Genomic DNA, 24,787 nt, shown 5'->3' with positions numbered 1-24,787 from the left:
TAACCTAAATTTGTTTTAAAATTTAAAAAAAATATTTTTAAGGTGTGGCAGCTTTTATTTTGCAATGGTGTTGCGCCACGATTAATTACATGAACAATTATTATTGTTAATTATTGTGTATTTTAGTCATTATCAACACCTTTAACAAACACATAAAATTGTTATTAATCATCAAACAATATCAATATTCTTAAATGAACTGTGTTGACAGTTATTAACATATTACAGTCATCCAAAAAATAAATAAGAACCTGTGTTCTTACCCTTTTACAAAGTCCTTGAGTTTGAGTTTGAGTTTATTTCGAACATGCAAGCATACAACATGATACATCACAATTTCCAGTTTCTCTTTTCAACATGTTCGAAAAGGAGTAGGAAGAAGCAGAGCTTATTTAATCCTACCCCTTTTCTTTTACATAACCGTTGCTAAAACTTTTGTTCCCTTCCTGTTCTCAATTTATTCACAATATACTCCATAAGTAATTACAATTAAAAAAAAAAAAAAAAAAAGTCCTTGCAATCGACTGGTGACTTTTCCAGGGTGTTTTCCACCTATTACCCTAAATCTACCACGTTAGGCTTCAGTCCCTGCCATGACCCTGAACAATGTCTTAAGCAGTATAGTAAATATTTGCAACTATACAGTATGCCCACTTGAACAACTGCAGTGTGAGTGCCCTTTATAACCAGAGAAATAACATGTTGACCACTCTACTGGGCAGAAAGGTTTATTTTGATTCTACAGCGAATTTGTAAAACAAACTGAGCTAAATCCTAAATGGCACAAGGAGTGTAAAAAGTGTGCCGTTTATTGCGTCTTGCAAAGCGCATCATCCACAGCGTAACAAATGTTGACATAATGTTGCTGATATAATTTGTTAATATTCCAGTTGAAAATATGCATGTTTTGCATGTGGCCAGACTTAAGGGTCACTGCCCATTTAAACGTACATCTAATGTCTTTCACAACTCTGTGTCTGCAGGTTGTTCATCCATGCCTTCCTGCTGGGCAGCTGGACTGTGTTGTTGGTGAAAGCTGTGCTGACTGGTGCCATCTCTCTATGTTCACTTTTTCTTTTTGTCACCCTGGTGCACAGTAACTAAATCCAATCCAATCTCCCTTTACCTTATCACTGTTTGTATTAACTGGTTCTACATCCAAACCACCGGCTGATAAACGAAACCGTTTTATACCCATAACTGTTGTTTTGTTGGACTTGAACTGGAAATGATTCTCAAAGTGACATCCACAGTGATCTTTTCTAAGACACAACTGGTTATGTGAAAAGGTGGATTTTGTATTATGATCATAAATTAAGTTAAAAAAGTAACATTTTCTTGATGTGATTTTATGTACATCGTTGGCTCAGTACAAAATTTGACCTCGATGTCATTAGGACACCAACTAAGTTCTAAGGTGAACCATTTCCTGATTATGTATGAGTGTCGACTGCAAAACAAATCCAAACCCACATGAACATGGCATTGTCGTTTCTGAAACCAGTAGTGGCTTAAATGTCTCTACACGGTGCAAATACTGTATGTGGTTAAACGATTTAAATACAATCTAACAAAAATACATGTTTTTATTGTCATTTGCCAGCCTCCCTCACCATATGCAGATCACACGCTGTGCATAGGGTCCCGTGATTCGTTGGGTCAATTAATGAATGACAGGTCGCTTCATTGTACTGCAAACGTCGCTCCGTCACTGATAAGAAAGACATGCATCGATTTAGTCAAGTCTGAGTATAAAAATCCATCCATCCATCCATTTTCTACCGCTTGTCCCTTTTGGGGCCGCGGGGGGTGCTGGAGCCTATCTCAGCTGCATTCGTTTAACATAAATAAATAAAAAATGTGAAAAAGTGTTGTAATGAGGGCGGGGGGCCTCCAAATAAGATGTTGCTTATTGCCCCAATTTAGCCAGAAGCGGCCTTCTCCACAAGTCTGGAAAACTGAACAATCTTCCATATGCTTTCATGCTTCCATTTTATAAGTTAAGTACATACTAGCAGCTGCACCACCACTTAAGGTTTAAGCGACTGTATGTACAGTTGGGGTGTGCCATCTTAGGCACCTTACGATTCGATTCAGGGTGCTACAATTTGATTATTAAACAATTATTATGATTAATGATGCATCTTTTTTCCCATCCACAATTTTTTGAATGATATTTTAGGTATATTTGTCAGCATTGATTTAAGTAAGCAAATGTCAGACAGCACCATCTAACATATTTCCCAATAAAATGCTTCTCTTATTACATAATTTGGCTTTAAAAAATAAGACCAAAATGCTCTGCTGTTTTCACAGATGTCAGTATTAGCAGGTTCAATGCAAAACAAAAATGATCCCGCTTAATCAGAATTAATAAGGACTTTTAAACTAAATATTTTACAAAAAAAACTTAAATCTTCAATTTATTGCACATAGTTCTGCAGGTTTAATATTGTAGCGACATGTCGGTTATTATATGTAGTCTGACTGTTTCTGTAGCCATGAATGCGTCAGTAGCTCAGTTGGTGTGAGTGAGAGAAGACGATTGAGTGTTGAGAAAAAAGTAAGTTTTTGTTTTGTTTTGCAGTAGCCAGTTTTGCAATAAAGTGACTGGTGATCAACCTCCTCCTCGTCATCCTTAACAACACGGTAGACATTACACAATCTGTTCCTTAAAACTGTCTGGGTGTTTTATTTTCGTTCCGGCCAACTTCCGGGTCCGAGTGTTCTGTTTGTGACTCCACTATCATAGAAAATAATAGATTTTATGAAAGTTTACGAAAGTGCTAACTGTATCTATCGTGATGCATCGAATAATTAGTGTATTAGCACACCCATATCAAAGTCATCTTTATTGTCAATTTAACATGTTCTGGACATAGAGGAAAAAAAAAAGTCTGTGTCTGAACCGCAGTGTGAGCTAAATGGGAAAGAAAAAAAATTCAGATGTACAAAAATTACAGGATAATGTACAAAATGTGCATTTTAAAATATGTGCATTAAAAAAAACGCCAGTGTGCAAGGATATTGTACTGTACCTCACAAAAGTGAATACACTCCTAACATTTCTGCAAATATTGTATGATCGATTGTCATGGGACAACCCTAAAAAAATTACACTTTGATATAATATAAAGCAGTCAGTGTACAACTCGTGTAATATTGTAAACTTACTGTAGTCCTCCAAAGTACATAGACACACAGTCCTTAATGTTTAAACCGCTGGAAACATACAACGCATCCGGAAAGTATTCACAGCATTTGTTCCACGTTTTGCCCTGTTACAGTCTTATTCCAAAATGGAAAAAAATTATTTTTGGCCTCAAAATTCTACACACAATTCCCCGTAATGACAATATGTTTTTATTTTATTTTTTTTAAATTTGCAAATTTATTCAAACTAAAAAATCCCACGTACATACATATTCACAGCCTTTGCTCAATACTTTGTTGATGCACCCTTGGCAGCAACTACAGCCCCAAGTCTTTTTCAAAATCAGAATACCTTTATTGTCATTGCATGGAAACAACGAAATTGAACAGCAATCCAGCTCAGTGCTTTGAATACGATACCACAAGCTTGGCACATCTATCTTTGGGCTGTTTCGCCCATTCTTCTTTGCAGCAAGCGTCACCAGATTGGATTGGATGGGAAGCGTTGGTTTTCATCCAGGATATACATGTATATACAGTGGGTACGGAAAGTATTCAGATCCCTTTAAATGTTTCACTCTTTGTTTTATTGTGCGATCATAAGTATTCAGACCCTTTGCTCAGTATTGAGTAGAGGCCCTCTTTGAGCTAGTATAGCCATAAGTCTTCTTGGGAATGGTGCAATGAGTTTTTCACACCTGGATTTGGGGATCCTCTGCCATCCTTCCTTGCAGATCCTCTCCAGTTCTGTCAAGTTGGATGGTGAACGTTTGTGGCCAGCATTTTTCAGGTCTCTCCATAGAGGCTCAATTGGGTTTAGGTCAGTGCTCTGGCTGTGACATAAAAATACTCTCGGATTTTTTCTGAAGCCACACCTTGTTTATGTTAGCTGTGTGTTTAGGGTCATTGTCTTGATGGAAGGTGAACCTTAGGCCCAGTCTGAGGTCATGAGCACTCTGGAAGAGGTTTTCTTCACGGATATCTCTATACTTGGCCGCATTCATCTTTCCTTCAATTACAACCAGTGGTCATGTCCCTGCAGCTGAAAAACACCCCCATATCATGATGCTGCCACCACCATGTTTCACTGTTGGGATTGTATTGGGCAGGTGATGAGCAGTGTCTGGTTTTCTCCAAACATACCAATTAGTTCAATCTTGGTTTAATCAGTCCATAGAACCTTATTCCTCATATTCCGGGAATCCTTCATGTGGTTTTTGGCAAACTCGATGCAGGCTTGCATATGTCTTACACTAAGGAGAGGCTTCCGAGGGGCCACTGTGCCATAAAGCCCTGACCGGTGGCGGGCTGCAGTGATAGTTGACTTTGTGGAACTTTCTACCATCTCCCTACTGCATCTCCACAGTGGTCTTTGGGTTCTTTTTTACCTCTCTCAACAAGGCTATTCTCCCACAATCGCTCAGTTTAGCTGGACGACCAGGTATAGGAGGAGTTGTAGTCGTCCCAAACTTCTTCCATTTAAGGATTATGGAAACCACCGTGGCAGCACGGTGGAACAGGGGTTAGTGCACGTGCCTCACAATACGAAGGTCCTGAGTAGTCCTGAGTTTAATCCCGGGCTCGAGATCTTTCTGTGTGGAGTTTGCATGTTCTCCCTGTGACTGCGTGGGTTCCCTCCGGGTACTCCGGCTTCCTCCCACCTCCAAAGACATGCACCTGGGGATAGGTTGATTGGCAACACTAAATTGGCCCTAGTGTGTGAATGTGAGTGTGAATGTTGTCTGTCTATCTGTGTTGGCCCTGTGATGAGGTGGCGACTTGTCCAGCCTTCCGCCCGAATGCAGCTGAGATAGGCTCCAGCACCCCCCGCGACCCCAAAAGGGAAAAGCAGTAGAAAATGGATGGATGGATGGATGGATGGAAACCACCGTGCTCTTAGGAAAACAATTTTGTAACATTGGCCAGATTTCTGCCTTGCAACAATTGTGTCTCTGAGCTCCTTGGGCAGTTCCTTCGACCTCATTTTTCTCATTTGCTCTGACATGCACTGTGAGCTGTAAGGTATTCTATAGACAGGTGTGTGTCTTTCTTAATCAAGTTTAATCAGTTTAATTAAACAAAGCTGGACTCCAATGAGGGAATTTAACCAGCTCAAGGAGGATCAGAACAAATGGACAGTGTGTGTCACAGCAAAGAGTCTGAATACTTATGACCTTGTGATTAAAAAAAAAAAAAAAGGCAACAAATTCTACTTTTTTTTTTTTTTTTTGTCAAGATGGTTGCATTTTTTTTTTTTTACTGATTTATAGGTAATTTGTGATGAAAATTATTTAAAAAAAAACAACCAATGCAGGTATATCCTTTCTCCCTTATTAAACATGACCAAAAGGCTACAGGAGGCTCTGACTTGTTTCTGTTTTGTTTAGGAAACGTTGGACCAGCAGCGAAACAGTGGCACTATTCTGGGTAATTATGTGATCGCACAAATGTTTTATTTTATTATTATTTTTTACCTGTCTGTCTGATGCTGCGTGTCAGAGGAGACCAACAGTATGCTGCAGCCTTTTGTGCTACATTAGGAGGGGTCAAGGGATGGTGAGTGTCATCCAGCAGTTTACAGAAGAATTCTCACAGGAACTAATACAAATTCCCTGTTAGATATCAAAAAAACCTTTTAGGGCAGGGGTGTCCAAAGTTCGGCCCGGGGGCCAAATGCGGCCCGCAATAATTTTTTTAACGGCCCCACGGCACATTCTAAAAATATGATTAAAAAAAATGTAAAACATAAAAAGTGGTATAAAACAGCAAACAGGTGAAATGTAACAAGAACATGTTGCAATGTTTACTCTAATAACACAAAGCTGCCATGCAGGCTGTTTCTTTCTTTAAAACATAATAATTAATCAAAATCAACGTCATTATGAACTATTGACCTATTCAAGGCTCCAATTATGTCACATTAAATATTCCACTTTGAGATATTTTTTGGGGAAAATGTTGCATATTTTGTGTTTGCCATATACAAAACAGAGCTGTTTTTTTTTTATTTAAAGAAGGGCCTGAAACAAGCAAACAAAAAACTCAAACAACATTAAAACTTATAATTGACAGATAGATCTGAAGCTGATCTCGAGATTATTGTGTTAAAAGTAAACAGTATAAAAAATGTATAATATATTTTTTAACACTTAAATGAGTAGGACCCTTTTGGATCCCCAATAATTTTAGCGGGATTTTTTTTTTTGTGTCAATGCTCAAAAAATATTAATGAATTAAAATCAATGTTGTTATGAGTTATTGACCTTTTTAAGGCTCCAATTATTGTATAATTTCAAATATTCCACTTTAAAATTTCATTGGGGAAAATATTGCATATTTGGTGTTTTTTCCATAAAAAAAACTGTTTTCTTTGACAAAAAGGGAACACAACTTAAATGTTTAAAAACGTTATATTGACAGATATACCTAATGTTTATCTAGATATTTAAACTTTGAATAATAATAATAATGATACTAAATAATGACACATTTTTTATATTTTTTTTTGACCAAAACCATTTGGGTTCACCGGGATCAAGCCTGAGTGGAGGCCTAAATGTATATGTTTTATACATTTATTGTATTGGTTTTTAAAATAAAAAATATCAAAATGGCCCCTCGCTTGCTTTGATTTTTTAGTGTGCGGCCCTCAGTGGAAAAAGTTTGGACACCCCTGTTTTAGGGGAATTTAAAATTTGAGTATTTTTTTATTCATAAATTAATGAAGAAAACACATTTTCCAGGTGATGGACTGGCAATGCGGGACCCTCAACAGGAAGAGGAAAAAGCTTCTAACATCCACCATCTTTATGGAGGAGTAGAAGACCTTTGCAGAGACAACCGTAGAAGTTTGAACTCCATGTCCAAGAGCGATAAGGCAATGCTAGAAAACAAGGCTAACCACACAACATATTTGGCACAATTTGTACGTTTTCACTGAGGAGTTTATTCACTTTAACACCTAGACTCTAGAAGTTATTTCATTTGTCTCCCATCTTAGCCGATGCCTCAGGGGGCCCAGAAAGCTCTCATTCTGAACAGGCCTCAATGGACTGCGCTGTTCGCTAATGTGCACATTTCTTCATCGACACACTGTTGCTTCTGTGTGCAAGAATAACGGATGCTGAGAAACCCTAATAATGGCGCCGACGTTGCACATTCCACCGAGAATTGGACACATGTGACTCTGAGGAAGAACAAATAAAATGTGGTAGTTTTACCTAATGGTGCGGCTAAAAGCAGCGGGTACGGAAGTGGTTACAGCCCTGTCAACTAAATTAGCGAATCATGAAGAATTTATTTATGATAATAGCAGGGACTCGTTCAGAAAACAAAGCGTTACATGTGGACTGGCAATCCTCCTGCAGAGTTTCAGCCATCATGTCCTGGGACAAGTACCTTCAATACCGTGCCCTGCCCCTGCCTCCTGGAGCCCACACGGAACAGAGCTTGGAATATGCCCAGAACTTCTCTGTGGAGGATACAGATGTGTTTGCTGTGACTTATCCCAAATCAGGTACACTTTGTTTTCTTTTGACTTGGTGCCCTGTGAATAATGTGCTGAGTGTGGGACGCTAAACTAACCAGGATGTAACGTTGCACTGCATGATGTTTATGTTGTAGTTACTGTATGTAAGGATGGACAGATGTCCGTACACTTACATTTATTGAGTGCACCAATCAAATATGTATTTTTTTTTCCAAAGAAAAGAAGCAAGTGACACAGGGACAACTTTTGTTTGGTTTTGTTAGTTCAGAAAGTTTGGTATAACATGCAGAATGTAAAAATGAAATCACTTTTCTTGCTGATATATACAGAATATTTAGCTCACATTTATAATACCTATATTACAAAGTCTACTTGCGTCCAGGGAGTTATTTCGTGAATTTGTGAACATTAACTAAAACAAAAAATTGTTTTAATTAAAAAATATTGACCTTATTATTCAAGATCAAGAAAACTACCCTTAATTTCGACACCATCAATCTAATCCTCCTCTTACGTGTCATGTACTGACTGTGACAAAGTTGCTCTTATATCATCATTTTTTTAGACTCTTATTAATCTATTTGTTAATTTCCTGTGAATATACAGTCATGGTCAAAAGTTTACATACACTTCTGAAGGACATAATGTCGTGGCTGTCTTGAGTTTCCAATAATTTCTACAACTCTTATTTTTTTGTGATAGAGTGATTGGAGCACATACTTGTTGGTCACAAAAAACATTCATGAAGTTTGGTTCTTTTATGAATTTATTATGAGTCTACTGAAAATGAGACCAAATATGCTGGGTCAAAAGTATACATACAGCAATGTTAATATTTGGTTACATGTCCCTTGGCAAGTTTCACTGCAATAAGGTGCTTTTGGTAGCCATTCACAAGCTTCTGGCAAGCTTCTGGTTGAATTTTTGACCACTCCTCTTAAAAAGAATTGGTGCAGTTTAGCTAAATTTGTTTGACATCACATGGACAAAGATGAGACCTTCTGGAGGAAAGTTCTGTGGTCAGATGAAACAAAAATTCAGATGTTTGGCCACAATACCCAGCAATATGTTTGGTGGAGAAAAGGTGAGGCCTTTAATCCCAGGTACACCATCCTACTATCAAGCATGGTGGTGGTGGTATTATGATCTGGGCCTGTTTTGCTGCCAATGGAACTTGTGCTTTACAGAGAGTAAATGGGACAATGAAAAAGGAGGATCCATCCATCCATTTTCTACCGCTTGTCCCAAAGTCCTGACTTGTGGACAATGCTGAAGAAACAAGTCCATGTCAGAAAACCAACAAATTTAGCTGAGCTGCACCAATTTTGTCAAGAGGAGTGGTCAAGAATTCAACCAGAAGCTTGCCAGAAGCTTGTGGATGGCTACCAAAAGCGCCTTATTGCAGTGAAACTTGCCAAGGGACATGTAACCAAATATTAACATTGCTGTATGTATACTTTTGACCCAGCAGATTTGGTCTCATTTTCAGTAGACTCATAATAAATTCATAAAAGAACCAAATTTCATGAATGTTTTTTGTGACCAACAAGTATGTGCTCCAATCACTCTATCACAAAAAATAAGAGTTGTTAGAAATTATTGGAAGCTGTTACCGCTCTGCGTGTAACCAATCAGATGGTTCTGTGGGTGGGGCAATGCTGGGTGCTGCAGAGACGTACTGACAGAGGCAGAGGCAGAACTAAGCGGAGCAGCTTGTTAAGACTTTAGTTTAGGCGGTGGCTCTTTGTTGTTAAGGCGGCTGCCTTAACAACAAAGCGCTGCGGGAAACCCTGATATATACCTGTATATATAACATCTTTTTGGAGCCCCTGCCTCGAAAGAAAATAATGTTTGCCTTGGTGCCCTAAAATATGAGTCCTCCTTTTAGGCAACACTTGCCTTGACCTTAAAAAGTAAAAATTTGAGGCCTGGATATAATATCTATACAAGAACAGTAATTTCAGAACTATATAAAAATATATATTGTATATACAAAAATATATATTGTATATACATTGACAACCCAAAAACTTTTATTTTGTCCTTACTTAACCGAGTGCCAACTCAGTTCAAGGGTCATTGTAGCGCCTATGCAACTCAGATGCACGTTTTTCAAAACAAAGCAGAGAAACCTTTTCATATTTGGCATGTTTTTCAGACTAATTATGGACAGAAAAAAAGTTTATGTATTATTTATCCAATCATATATAACCTAATTTTGTTTTAAACGGGAAAAAAAAACGTTTAAGGTGTGGCAGCTTTTATTTTGCAATGGTGTTGCACCACGATTATCCAGCACCCCCTGCGACCCTGTAAGGGACAGACGGTAGAAAATGGATGGATGGATATTGTTAACTATTGTGTATTTTAGTCATTATCAACACCTTTAACAAACACCTAAAATTATTATTAATGATCAAACAATATCAATATCCTTAATTTAACTGTGTTGACAGTGATTAACATATTAGTCATCCAAAAAATAAATATTTCAAATAAGAACCTGTGTTCTTACCCTTTTACAAAGTCCTTGCAATCGACTGGTGACTTTTCCAGGGGGTTCTCCACCTATGATCCTAAATCTGCCACGTTAGGCTTCAGTCCCTGCCATGACCCTGAACAATGTCTTAAGCAGGACAGTAAATATTTGCAACTGTACAGTATGTACACCTGATTCGTTTTTTTTAGATCTGTGCTGAGTTCCTTTGACTTTCCCACTGTCGCGTTTGTAACCGAGTCTAATGAATGCATCACGTGAGCCCTATTTAAATGGGCTCAGAGACGTCAACAGGTGTCGTCAATCATAATCACTCACATGAAGTTAAGAGGCCATGCCATGAAGCTAATTTGATTGGATTGTAACTTTTCTACATCACCAAAATTGTCAAAGTATATTGCTGTATGTATACTTTTGACCCAGCAGATTTGGTCACATTTTCAGTAGACCCATAATAAATTCATAAAAGAACCAAACTTCATGAATGTTTTTTGTGACCAACAAGTATGTGCTCCAATCACTCTATCAGAAAAAAATAAGAGTTGTAGAAATTATTGGAAACTCAAGACAGCCATGACATTATGTCCTTCACAAGTGTATGTAAACTTTTGACCATGACTGTATGTTTACTTTCTGCTCTGACAAGGTTCTATCTACTCTTCTTAAACTTTACTTAATACTTTACTCATTATATTTGTTGGTCTTTTCAAGCTAGGTTATCTTAGCTATTAGCATGCCTGCTCATGGCTTTCTCTCGGTGTGTAACATGTTTGGCCTCGTCCTCCAGCAATAGTATGACTTAATAATGATGCCTAAAGGGGACCGATAATGCAAAACCAATTTTTCTAACCTATTGGTACCTGCTTTTGTGTATTTGGGTTCTGCATAAGTCCTGGAAATTTAAAATCAAACCGTGAAGGCATTGCAGAGATATTTTTATTAAACACTCTTGCCTTTCTTCCCACTTCCTCCAAACGGTCCGTGCGGAATTTGTCAGTCGTGTGACCTTTTTCTGACCTATGACATCTGCGGATATCTCTATATATGGTAAAGGCTTACCCAACAGTGTTGTGTGAATCCGCCATATTATTTATCGTTTGAGCATTTGTAGTCCAAACGAGGTACAACACAAAGACCAAAAAGGTCCTGTTATCGGTTGCTTTAAAAAGCACAAGTCACTACACAAACATTCAGCCTCATCTGAAGTGAAAAGTGCCATACTTTTAACTTTTATGATTTGTTGAAATCTACCGTCAACTCGGAAAAGTCTCTTGTTGCGTGTGTGCTAAGAAAAATCCTGCTTCCCACAAACTTTCACAAAAACGTAGATTTTTCTTTTAATGGCGGGCTCTGTGACTTCTATAGAATAATTTTGCCACACCTAGTGTGTGTGTGACAATCATTGGTACTTTAACTTAACTTTAACTTTCTATCTATAGAAATGGAGAAGAAAATCAAATGGTAATTAATAACACTAGGTTAGAAATGTGTGAATAAGTGTTGTCTCGATACCAATATTTTGGTACCGGTACCAAAATGATTTCGATACTTTTCAGTACTTTTCGATACTTTTCTAAATAAAGGGGACCACAACAAATTGCATTATTGGCTTTATTTTAACCAAAAATCTTACGGTACATTAAACATGTTTCTTTTTTTAAGTTAGTCCTTAAATAAAATAGTGAACATACTAGACAACTTGTCTTTTAGCAGTAAGTAAGCAAACAAAGGCTCCTAATTTAGTCTGCTGACGTATGGAGTAACACATTGTGTAATTTTCCATCTATTATTTTGTCAAAATTATTAAGGACAAGTGGTAGAAAATTAATTATTAATCTACTTGTTCATTTACTGTTAATATCTGCTTACTTCCTCTTTTAACATTTCTATCTACATTTCTGTTGAAATGTAATAATCACTTATTCTTCTGTTGTTTGATACTTTACTTTAGTTTCGGATGATACCACAAATTTGTTTATCAATCCGATACCAAGTCGTTACAGGATCATACAATGGTCGTATTCAAAGTCCTCGTGTCCAGGGACATATTTCCTGAGTTTAGTACCATATATGATTCATTAGTATCGCGGTACTATACTAATACCGGTATACCGTACAACCCTAGTGTGAATGATACGTTAGCATTGTTAGCTGGAGTTGTTGTGTAGCTAGCTTAGCTTTCTACTGTAGGAGCAGTGCCACTGTACTGCTGCAAAATGATGAATCATTTTCCTGAAAACAACTTTTAATTGGATCAATGCCCTCTGTGTTTGGCAATGGACCAGTTAGTAATATACTCTGTTATTACCTTTGCGATGTTGCTCGTATCGTGGTTTACTTAACTGTAGTCTCCATTGTTTACAAGTGTTCAAAGCAGCAGCAATTACACCACCCGCCTCACCTGATAAGCGTTCACAACTGTGGGTGATCCAAGCCACCCTACAAACAAACAGTTCAGCCTCCTGCCCTCTGGAAAGAGGTTCAGGAGCCTCCGCTCCCACACCACTAGACTCAATAACAGCTTTGTCCACCAGGCTGTTAGGCTGCTGAACTTTCTCCCGTCTCCACCCTCAGCCCGCCACCAAGGGCGTCAGGAAGATAAAAATCTACCTTTCCAAGAGACATCCTGAAACTCTGAAAAGACTTGGCAAATTTCACTTATGGACCCGCTGCTATCAACTGTTTTTTTTGCACTAAAAACTTATTATATTCACACATCCTTGGCTGCTAAGTTTCACAGACACCACTTTTTCACAGTAATCGGCTGATGTCGGTCCACCTTTTGCAGCTATTACAGCTTCAGCTCTTCTGGGAAGGCTGTCCACAACGTTGCAGAGTGTGTTTATAGGAATTTTCCACCATTCTTCCAAAAGCGCATTGGTGAGGTCACACACTGATGTTGGTCGAGAATAAGGCTGAAACGACGCGTCGACGTAGTCGACGTCATCGGTTATGTAAATACATCGACGCCGTTTTTGTGCGTCGACGCGTCGCATAATTACGTCACACTATCGTCATGGCAGAGCGCAAAGCAGACTGTGCGAGCGAGGGGAAAAACGCACGCCAAAAGTCGTCAAAAGTGTGGGAGTATTTCAATACACAGCCTAATAATGTTGTTGTATGCACACTGTGTCGAGCGGAAATGGCCTATCATAGCAGCACAACGGCTATGAACGAACATTTGAAAAGAAAACCATCAACTAGTCAATCGTCCGCGTTAGCATACATTGTCATCATTACACAAAAACATGAATGTGTCATTTGTATCTGCTAGGGGTGTAACGGTATGTGTTTTGTATTGAACCGTTTCGGTACGGGGCTTTCGGTTCGGTACGGGGGTGCACCGAACGAGTTTCTAAGCTAAAGCTAACTTTAGCTGCTAAAGTCTTAACAAGTTGCTTTGCTCCTCTGCCTCTGTCTCAGCATGCAGCATTGTCCCACCCATACAACCATCTGATTGGTACACACGCAGCATTGTCCCACCCACACAACCATCTGATTGGTACACACGAAGCATTATCAGCCAATCAGCAGTGCGTATTCATAGCGCATGTAGTCAGCGCTTCAGCGTCGAGCAGATAGGTGTTTAGCAGGTGAGCATCAGGCAGCGGACTCTCCCCAAATGATAATAAACACCTGCCAGTCAACTACTATGAGCCCGTTGACCTTCTAGAAACTTAAACTGCAGCTCAGCTCGCTCGCAGTCCTGGTTTGAGGTGAAGGCTAATTAGCTCTCAGTTCCAGCCACATCGACCCCTTCCGAGCGCCTATTTTCAGCTGCTGGGAATATTGTAAACAAGAAAAGAAGCAAAGCAAGTAGACATGCTAACCTTTCTTCATTACAACTGTTAGTCACTCACTGGAATGAGTAGAATTGGTTATTGTGTACTGTGTTGGACTGGATGTTTATTTTGCACATTTTAAAAGCAATAATTAATGTTTACAGTGCTTCAGAATATTTAGATTGGCACTTTTTTGTATTGGATGTTTATCTTTATTTTTGCACATTTTAGCAAATAAGCAATACTTTCACTTTTGTTGAAATGTTTACACAGTTGTTACAGAATATTTCGTTTTGCACTTTTTTGTATTGGATGTTTATCTTTATTTTTGCACATTTTAAAGCAAAATAAGCAATACTTTTACTTTTGAAATGCTTATACTATTGCAGAATATTAAGATTTGCACTGGATGTTTACTTTTATATTTGCACATTAAAAAGCAAATAAGCTACTTTTAATTTTGTTAAATGTTAAAAGTTTTAAATGTTTACATTGTTACAGAATATTTTGTCATGTTGTTGTCAATGTTGACTGAGTGGCCATACTTTTTTTTTTGTAAATAAAAGCCATGCCTTTTGAAAAAACTGGCCTACTTTTATTTTTTCATCTTCATTTTAAATAAAATAAAATAAAAAATAATCGGTAAAAGGAAAAATAATCTATAGATGAATCGAAAAAAATAATCTATAGATTAACCGATTAATCGAAAAAAATAATCGATAGATTAATCGATACAAAAATAATCGTTAGCTGCAGCCTTAGTCGAGAAGGCCTGGCTCTCAGTCTCCGTTCTAATTCATCCCAAAGGTGTTCTATCAGCTTCAGGTCAGGACTCTGTGCAGGGCAGTCAAGTTCATCCACACCAGACTCTTTCATCCATGTTTTTATGAACCTGGTGCACAGTCATGTTGGAAGAGGAAAGTTGGGAGCATGGAATTGTCCAAAATGTTTTGGTATCCTGGAGCATTCAAAGTTCCTTTCACTGGAAGTGAGGGGCCAAGCCCAACATCCGCTGACCCCTCTCTGTCAGTTTACGTGGCTTACCACTTCGTGGCTGAGTTGCTGTTGTTCCCAAATTCTTCCATTTTCTTATAATAAAGCCAACAGTTGACTTTGGAATATTTCGGAGCAAGGACATTTCACGACTGCATTTGTTGCACAGGTGGCATCCTATGACAGTTCCACGCTGGAAATCACTGAGTCCTGAGAGCGGCCCATTCTTTCACAAATGTTTGTAGAAACAGTCTCCATGCCTAAGTGCTTGATGTTGTACACCTGTGGCCGGGCCAAGTGATTAGGACACCTGATTCTGATCATTTGGATGGGTGGCCAAATACTTTTGGCAAAATAGTGTATGTCTATGATTTAGCATTGGAGAGAAACAGACTCTGTAGAAGTTGAACCTTTGTTTATAGTGACATACCTGTATAGTTACATACCTGCAGCTTGGGTGGCTTCTGCTTCAATCCTGTTTGCCTGCATATAGTCTTCTTATCTCGCTGACAACAAACTACGGTGAGCCGCTGATCTCGGGATGTCGTGTTGTGATGTCATCAATGTCCAAAGTGCACAATAAAAACAAAAAAGCTAAAAAACAACAAAACATTTCTGCCGGGCGGGGGCAAATGCTCACCGAGCGTGAGGTGTTGTGGTGAGGAGAGGTTAATTTGCATTTAACAACTCCGCCTCTCAAAACGGCCTGTTTTCAAAGGAAGCAAAAATATGGCTTACAAACAGGTCTGTAAAACAAAATGTATGCACATTTTTCACCAAAAAACATTATTACCTGTTATCTAGACCAGTGTTTTTCAACCTTTTTTGAGCCAAGGCACATTTTTTTAATAATGAAAATACGGAGGCACGCCATTAGGAGAAAATGTTAAAAAATGAAACTCCACCAGGTTGCCGTGCCTTATTTTGAGTTTGTTGTTGTTTTCCTGTAGCAGCTTAGATTTTACATTTTATGCAACATATAGATTTAACATTTAGACTTAGACTTAGACAAACTTTATTGACCCACAAGGGAAATTGTTCCACACAGTAGCTCAGTTACAAAGGATGGAAAAGGTAAGGATGGAAAGGATGATGCAGGTATAAAGAAGACTAAAAAGTTACCATATTAGCAATATAAAATATAACATATATGTAATATTTACATATTATATATACAGTATATAATATATACTGATATATTATTATGTTATATTTTTATAAAATATAACATATATGTAATATTTACATATACATACAGTATATAATATATACTGATATATATTATATTAATATATTATATTTTTATATAATATATACAATATATAACAAATCCCAATTACCATGTACAATATTACAGTATATGTAACAGCTGCAGCAAAAAAAAAGGGCAGCATAAAATAGAGTAGATCCAGCAGAAAATATACATTATAAACAAAGAGAGGTAGCTATCATAGAATAGAGAGGTAGCAAACATAGACAAGAGAGTTTACTGTATATTTAACATTTATAGGAAAACAAATGAAATAAGTCATCATTTATAGCCCAATGTAATGTTTTATGTTCATGTCTTACCAAATGATGATCAACCAATATCATAATGTAGTTGTTTGCAAGGCTGACATATTTGTTCAGTCAATTAAGTAGTGAATGTGGGTTGTGCAGAAATAAACATAATTCTTGTTGGTGCCGTTATTCTGCCATCTAACATTATAATTTGCTTTCCTCTGCAGGTACAATCTGGATGCAAGAGATCCTCCCGCTGGTGCTGAATGAGGGGGACCTGACACCCATCCTAACCATCCCCAACTGGGACAGAGTTCCCTGGCTGGAGGAGAAGAGGTTACAAGAAGTGGTGGATCAGCTGCCCTCCCCAAGAGGGCTGGTCACACATTTTCCTTACCAGTTCATGCCACCTTCCTTCAAAACTTCCAGTGCCAAGGTGAACTCAAGTCCCAACGTCATCGGTTTTTGTCACGTGGTCCTGCTTTGCACTTACTTATCCCTCCTTTAGGTGATCTACGTCATGAGGAACCCCAAGGATGTCATTGTGTCGTCATATTACTACCATCAGATGGCGACTTTCCTTGAGGACCCTGGAACTTTGGACGAGTTTATTGACAAATTCCTGCAAGGCAGAGGTCAACATCCCTTATATACACAGTTTTTATAATAATAGAGAGTATTATTTGTGTGTATGTGGAGATGTTTTGTCACGTTTCGACTCAAATGACTTTCTGTGTCTGCAGTGTTGTTTGGCAAATGGACGAACCACTTGAAGAGCTGGAAGCGTGCAGAGTTAGGAGACCGAATCCTTTTTATTACATATGAGGAAATGATTCAGGTAAAATATAGTTATGTTTTATATGTTGGTCAAATTACAATACACTAACATTTGTGGAAAAAGTACTTTTAAGATAATAATAAATGCATCCTCATCTGTTGCAGGATCTTCCTGCAGCTCTACGTAGGATTTCCGATTTCTTGGGAAAGAACCTGAGTGACGAAGTCATTCGGAGAATAGCAGATAATTGTTCCTTCAAGTCCATGCAGGCCAATGCAATGTCCAACTTCAGTTTGATGCCCAAAGAGTACATGGACACTGAAAAATCTCCATTCTTTAGGAAAGGTGAGATGCTAATTTATTATTTTGTAAAAGGAATAAGAAACTTGGGTAACATTTTAGTATGGGGAACATATTCACCATTAATTAGTTGCTTATTAAAGTAACAAATAATTAATTTAGACTTATTTGGACACTAGGGGAACATATAAGGGTTAGGGTTACTAATAAGCAATAATTCTGAGGTTATTGAGGGAAGACTCTCAGATAGTGGCTTACTGGTTTTATAATAAGGCCATGCAGAATAAGGCATTAATAAATACTTAATGTTGACTAATTAAGAGCCAATATGTTACTAATTTGCATGTTAGTAAGCAACTAATTAATGGTGAATATGTGTTCCCCATACTAAAGTGTTACGGAAACTTCTTATTAATCCAAAATAACAAGAAGCCCCCACTTGTTGAGACCACTAATAACATTTTGTGCAGATCAGGGTATGTGTTGGTGGGTCTCCAAGTACAGTACGATGTTCAGCTTATGTTACGGAGGACAGACAGTTTGGTTGTGGAAATGTACGTTGGTAAACCTCATCCTCAGGTGCCTTAAGAGTTCATAATTGACAATTAGTTGAAGCTTCATGCGCTCCTACACTCAGGTTCCAGCCCCGGGTAGAATGCTTAACAATGAACTTTGAATTTTGTTTTCAAGACACAAAATACTTGTTCATTGGACAGTTAATGTTGTTTGCAGGATAAAGTAAGAAGTCTATTGAATTTTTTTGTTTCTTAGAACCGCAATTCACATTAAAGGGGAACTGAACTTTTATTTAACAATTCCTACGTACAGTAAGATGAGAACACATATGTTTTCTTTTTTTATGCATTTTAAGTCGTAAAACTATGGCAAGTACGAGGTGGCTAACAATGCAAATAATGGGAGTACACTATTTTGGCCATAAAGCCCTCTAAAAAAACATCCAAACAATGCCAACAATACTCCATTCACATCTCGTGACTGAATATCAAACAAGTTTTAGCAATTTTGTTATTATAAGCATTAATGCAGAAAAACTATATTTAGCAGCGCCATTATCACAGAGTGCTAACTAGCTTGTGCTGCTATATTGACATACTGAGCTGGTGAGCTGCTGCATCGCCTCTGAGCTGGTGAAAGTTAAGTATCGATTATAAATCATGCCTCTTACCTGGATAGTAGAAGGATGTGGCCATAAATCAAGAAGTTGGTCAACTTTGACATTCAATTTATACCCGGATGGCGAGAAAGACAGGAAAAGAAGCTTGTTTGCGGCACTTCTTCTTTTCTTTTTTTTTTACCCTGTGTGAGGAATATGATTAATTCTTCATCTAAACGGGACGATATGAACATCCCGTCAATTAGCATCCGAGTCAGAGCAGAGATTGTACAGTTAGAGCCTGATTTACTAAGATCCAAATACCTTGTACTAAACAACGTGTGCTATCTCTAAAACTGTGTGTACTATTAGTGGGCGTGTTGCGTGCGATTTACTAAGACCATTCAAGAGTGGTGCAAACCGCCGTTTTAATTGAGGATTTTGCGTGACTTCACCACGGAGACACTCATTTACTGCACATTCATGTTACCATGCTTCTTCTACCTGTGGCGTTTTGCGTAGTTTTCAAATATGCAGGAGACATGTACTATTTTTTTGACAATTAAGAAGCAGTCTTGCAGTGCATCTACAATGAAACAACTTTTATTTATTTTTTAATTTATTTTCTTACAGCTGGAGGTACCCTCGTTGTAGAGAGGCTGAACTTGCATTTTTTTTGCGTCTTGAGAGGATTACTCCTCTCAAGACCTGCAGCCCTGTGTGGAACTGTCAGTTTGCACGTCCCTCTGATACGTGCTAAATAAATGGCAAAATAGTGCTCGCAAAACAGTGATGAGTGTTGATAAATCACATTGCGCGTGCTAAATAATAATATTTGCATCTTCTCCTACCAGTATTGTGGGCGTTTTGATGATTAGCATATAGTTTGCATATTAATGAAGAGAGATGCAAAATGTATGGCACGCACAATTTAGTGGATCAGATTTGCGTGTGCTATCAGGTTTGCGTGTGTTTTAGTACACGCAAACCTTTAGTAAATCAGGCCCTAAGTGATCGTTTTATATTCAAAGTTTGTAAATCTTGCTCAGCACTTAAGAAGGAACAAAACATGACTTATGATTGAAAAATTATTGCCAATAACGAAATCTCATGTTTATGGCACGTTCAACTGTTCACTACAGTATACATGTTGGATTAATGTTAATGTGTATTTTTCCAAACATTTTAATTATACATACTTGGCCAATAAAACTGATTCTGATATAAATATATGCAGTATATACATTTTTTTTTTTTTTTTTAAGTCTATAGGCTCCAATTGATTGATTGAGACTTTTATTAGTAGGTTGCACAGTGAAGTACATATTCCGTACAATTGACCACTAAATGGTAACACCCGAATACGTTTTTCAACTTGTTTAAGTCGGGTCCACTTAAATTGATTCATGATACAGATATATACTATCATATATACTATCATCATAATACAGTCATCACATAAGATAATCACATTGAATTATTTACATTATTTACAATCAGGGGTGTGGAGGGGGGGAGGATATGGACACCCCCCTCGACCCCGAAAGGGACAAGCGGTAGAAAATGGATGGATGGAATTAGCCAAATATTTCACGAGCCCCCTGTTGAAAACGACTTGTACAAGCACTTTGTATGCTCAACAAAAGAAAGACCGTTACATTAATAGCAAAGACTACTGCCTGACTACAAGAACACACAGGGGACACGCTGAAATCTATGTATACTTTCTGTTACGTCCACGGTTTTGTTGTTTCAATGCAAAACTGCCCTCTGTGTACTGTGGAGTGCTCTATAGTCAATACACTACTGCCATCGAATGTCTTGCAATTGCAACTGCAATCAAAATCTACTAACTAGACGATATTTGCAGATGAGACTCAGAAGTGTAAGAAAACAAAATACAACAACTGGATAGCAGTTATCATTTTCCGCTTACTCTTGAATATTTGTTTTTAGGTTTTATTATTTAAAAATGAGCATTTATTACCGCATAAAAATTGTTACTGTTGGGTACCAGGAATCGGTATGCGCTCAAATGTAGAAGTTACCAGAGGTGGGACCAAGTCATTGCTTTGCAAGTCACAAGTAAGTCTCAAGTCTTTGCCCTCAAGTCTCGAGTCAAGTCCCGAGTCAAGACAGGCAAGTCCCGAGTCAAGTCCAAAGTCAAGACTGGAAAGTCTCAAGTCAAGTCCCAAGTCCTGCATTTTGAATTTCGAGTCCTTTTAACCACAGACTAATATATTTACACAGATTGTGTATGCTTTTAAAACGCTGTATTTATTTATTAAAACAAGTGCATTTGAAATTGCAGGAAAAAAAATAGTGCTGACATTGCACTTCATAATAGCACTATTATCCAGTCATTTTAAACATTTAACTCATTCCTTTACAGAATGAACACATTTGAAAAAACAAGTGCAAGTGTACTTATTTGCACAAAAGTGTTAACAATGTATTTCCATGGCATATTGCATTGTAACTAGTTCCACAGCAGTTTCTATCCTGTTCTTACCTTATCTCATTGATCTCATCTCATACTGTATGTGTGTTGATGTGTGCGTACATATGAAAAACATAACAAAAACATGAACAAAACAATGAACAGAGTTGTACTTTTTAGATGTCAGGGCCCTATGCAATATGTTCACATATTCTTAATATAGTATACATTTTAACTGACCTTTATTTGACTATGTTTGTCTTTTTGTAGGTGGCTAAAATACGCGGTGCTGCTGACCGCCGTCTAACGTTACGTTACTGTGTGTGATACATTGAGTAACGTAACGTAATGTGTAGGTACCTCATGCAACCCTGCTTAAAAATAATCACTTTACAAAAAGTATGAATAAGGTAGCGAACTGCAGTGGACGCAACAGATTGCCGTGTTTGCAATGACGTTATAACCATAGACATCTTATAAGTAGACGCAGCATTGGCTGCTGTAACACGAGCAATTTGGCCGCCATCTTGAAGTGGTGATGAGGAGCCGGCGAACAGCCTAAACTGACAGTTGACAGGTAGAAAACAAAGATGCTAAACTGACAGTTGACAGGTAGAAAACAAAGATGGTGTTCAGCGTTTTCCTACTCATATGAGCGGACTGTTGAAAATAGGAATCGGGTGATTACTTATCACAAGTAAGATTTAACATTAATGTACTATTGGTTGTATTTTATGAAAATAATATTACCACAGAGTTGAGAAGGAGCAAAGATCTTTAATATTTGTATGTGAAAATCACAAAGAAATCTTCTGGGGGAGTATGACCCCCCTACAGGGGTTTGGTTTACAAACTTTCAGCCCCACCTAAAACAAAATTCACCAGCCGCCATTGATTATAATGCATTCTCATTTTAGGCAAAATATAAGACAATACTTTCTTAACAGTATAATTGTTACCAGGAATAAGTCTTCAAGTAACAATATTCAAAAACTAACATTGTTGAGTAAGACAGAATTTGGTTTTATTCTGAATCCAGTGAAACAGATTGGTGGTTTTAACTGATATAATGACTTCCAGGTGTTTATATATGTTTATGTTGAAGTATTTGGCAGACGCTTGTATCCAAAGCGACATACATCAAAAATACATATAAAACAATCAGTGTAAACATGATCATTTAAGGGAAGAATGTAATACAAAATATCAACACAAAGTGTCAGTCTATAAGATATATAGATATCTAATGTATTCATACATTGTTTATGTAGGATATACGCATGTATATATAACCTAATCATATTGTTTCTTCAATTTAAAAATAGCTGACCGTTTTTTTCCCCTTTCTCTGGGATTATATTCCCAGTTTTGATCTCGGACGTCTGGTCACTTATAGCGTATAAGAATATTATATTACTGTTAAGCAAACTATGAATAATAAAACACTCCAAAACATGTGTCCTTTATCATAGCTACACATATAACAAAAAAGCGTGTGAAAATCAGTGGTACTCAGTGAGGTAAAATGAATTAAATGCGCTGACAGTTCATTGCTCCTGCCAAATGAATTGCACTAGTGGAGCGGATCACCACTCCAAGATGGCGGCCCCGCGTCTCGTTTGCGCCTGTAGGCAGTAGCGCTCCATGCTGCGTACCCTTATAAAATGTCTATGGTTATAACGTTAGCAGTGAGTTTACAGCCTCACTGATTTAACTACACAGCAAATAAAAGTCACGTTACTTAGTCAATAAACGTTAGCTTACATTCAAAACTTACCCTTCTTTGTGCATCTTCAAATGTCGAACGAAGTTGGAAGTTGTTACGTCTCCGTCTATAATATTCGAACTGCATGATTTGCATAGGGCAATTCGTTTTTTGTTGACCAAGTCGTAGTTTTAATACCCGAACGAAATTAACTTTGGCATAATTGTTTCTCACTGCCGCATTGTTCTACAATTCTTCTTCATTGGTTGTCCTGCAATTTGATTGGATGAGAGCTGTGTGATGAAAACAGCGTAGTTCTAATTTGATTGGCTGTTGTAGTGAGAGCACACCAGCTGACAGGAACAACACGCTGATAGACACAGACGAAGAAAATGAAAAATACGGAGCGCCGCGCTCCCAAATAACTTTTTAATCTTTGGGTTTTGGGGAAAGTAGCAAGTCATGTCAAGTCAAAAGGCTCAAGTCCAAGTGAAGTCACAAGTCATTGATGTTAAAGTCTAAGTCGAGTTGCAAGTCTCTTTACATTTTGTCAAGTCGAGTCCAAAGTCATCAAATTCATGACTCGAGTCTGACTCGAGTCCAAGTCATGTGACTCGAGTCCACACCTCTGGAAGTTACTGCACACATTCCTACAGTGTTTACATATTAACTTTAGGATTGGTGGCTCACTGCCCTGCCTTTAGACTTGCATTTTCTTTCTGGTTTAAAAGTTAAAGTACCACTGATAGTCACACACACACTAGGTGTGGTGAAATTACCCTCTAGTGAGGGGATCTGTGAGCAGTAGCGGTGGCCGCGCTCGGGAATCATTTTGGTGATTTAACCCCCAATTCCAACCCTTGATGCTGAACTCACGACCTACCGATACTTACAATAGTTGTTGTTTTCTGTGTATAAGGTGTTGCCGGGGACTGGAAAAAACATTTTACTGCAGAACAAGTGGCCCGCATCTCCTCCACCATTTACAAGGAGCTGGAGGGAGAGAACTTCACTTTGCCCTGGACCCTGGACGGAGCAGCAGACAAGGGAATATAAGATAAAATGTCAGCGCTGGAAATTTAGTAGGCCAACAATCTTCACTAGTAGGATATACAATACTTGTTTTTTTACACTTGTATTGAGTTTTGGTCATATTTGTGCTCTTCCTTATTATGTTCACCTGTGTATTGAGTCTTTTTGTCACGGTCTTAGAGCTCCTGCCATTTTCTTTGCATGTGTTTTCACTGGTTTTTGCTCTTCTGTGATTTATAGTTTATTACCTACTATTTACTACCGCGGTTGTGACAACTACAGTACTTTCTTTCTTTCTTTAGTTTATTTTGAACATGAACACACTTACAGCATAATACATCACACAATTTCATATAATTTCTCTATACATCGTGTCCGAAAAGGAGTAGGAATTGCTTATTTAATCCTACACCTTTTCCACTTCAGAGTGTTTACAAATACATACGTTCATTTACTGACTTCTTTTTGTTGCACAACGACATTCGTGAATGATTAATACAGAATGTCTTGTAATAGATAATTAAGTCAGTCATGATAAACATACTGAGATTAAGAATATCCCGGTAGGTCGAAGGTGTTTCTCATAATTCTTCTTCTTTGTACTTTGCAAGCACTATTAAATTTGAACAACTTCTTAAACTGGATCATATCAGTACATTGTTTGATTTCTTTACTTAATTCATTCCATAATTTAATTCAACATACAGATATGCTAAAAGTTTTTAGTGTTTTACGTGCATACAAATCTTTTAAATAAGTTTTTCCTCTAAGGTTATATTTCTCTTCTTTAGTTGAGAAGAATTGTTGTACATTCTTGGGTAGCAGGTTATAGATTGCTCTACGTCTTGGATAGGATGCTGGGACTGATACTTAGACATGTTTTGTTCTTCACATGGAATCGCGGACTGTTACTATTCACTCAACACATTACTTCATTTTTAAGCTGGGATAGGCTGCAGCGAACCTGTGACCCCGTGCAAGACAAGCTTATGAAAATTAGT

General features: G+C 37.8%; 2 protein-coding genes across 2 annotated transcripts in view; both read left to right on the top strand.

The window, feature by feature from the left end:
- Window positions 1–2,621, top strand: part of tmem147 (transmembrane protein 147) — a 16,996-nt gene extending 14,375 nt beyond the window's left edge. The window contains exon 8 of the mRNA XM_062063520.1: window positions 984–2,621. Within this exon, the coding sequence (XP_061919504.1) occupies window positions 984–1,104 (121 nt within the window). The 3' untranslated portion in view covers window positions 1,105–2,621. The remainder of the gene's footprint in view (window positions 1–983) is intronic.
- A 2,362-nt stretch (window positions 2,622–4,983) lies between these two features.
- Window positions 4,984–24,430, top strand: LOC133660230 (sulfotransferase 2B1-like). The gene is made up of 8 exons (XM_062063518.1): window positions 4,984–5,580; window positions 5,653–5,709; window positions 6,897–7,669; window positions 16,645–16,853; window positions 16,926–17,052; window positions 17,161–17,255; window positions 17,360–17,540; window positions 23,674–24,430. Exons 3-8 carry the CDS (start codon window positions 7,441–7,443, stop codon window positions 23,808–23,810), a joined length of 978 nt encoding a protein of 325 aa, XP_061919502.1. The 5' UTR covers window positions 4,984–5,580; window positions 5,653–5,709; window positions 6,897–7,440; the 3' UTR covers window positions 23,811–24,430.
- The last annotated feature ends 357 nt before the right edge of the window (window positions 24,431–24,787 follow it).

Source organism: Entelurus aequoreus, linkage group LG11, assembly GCF_033978785.1.
Source record: "Entelurus aequoreus isolate RoL-2023_Sb linkage group LG11, RoL_Eaeq_v1.1, whole genome shotgun sequence".
NCBI classification, from domain to species: Eukaryota; Metazoa; Chordata; class Actinopteri; order Syngnathiformes; family Syngnathidae; genus Entelurus; species Entelurus aequoreus.
This window is presented reverse-complemented; position numbering and strand designations above follow the sequence as displayed.

Excerpts from the sequence above, each read along its gene's own strand:
- LOC133660230 (XM_062063518.1), top strand. The coding sequence starts at position 7,441 with ATGAAGAATTTATTTATGATAATAGCAGGGACTCGTTCAGAAAACAAA. Across the intron at positions 17,256-17,359 it reads CATATGAGGAAATGATTCAG|GATCTTCCTGCAGCTCTACG; the intron begins GTAAAATATAGT and ends CATCTGTTGCAG. Across the intron at positions 17,541-23,673 it reads ATCTCCATTCTTTAGGAAAG|GTGTTGCCGGGGACTGGAAA; the intron begins GTGAGATGCTAA and ends TCTGTGTATAAG.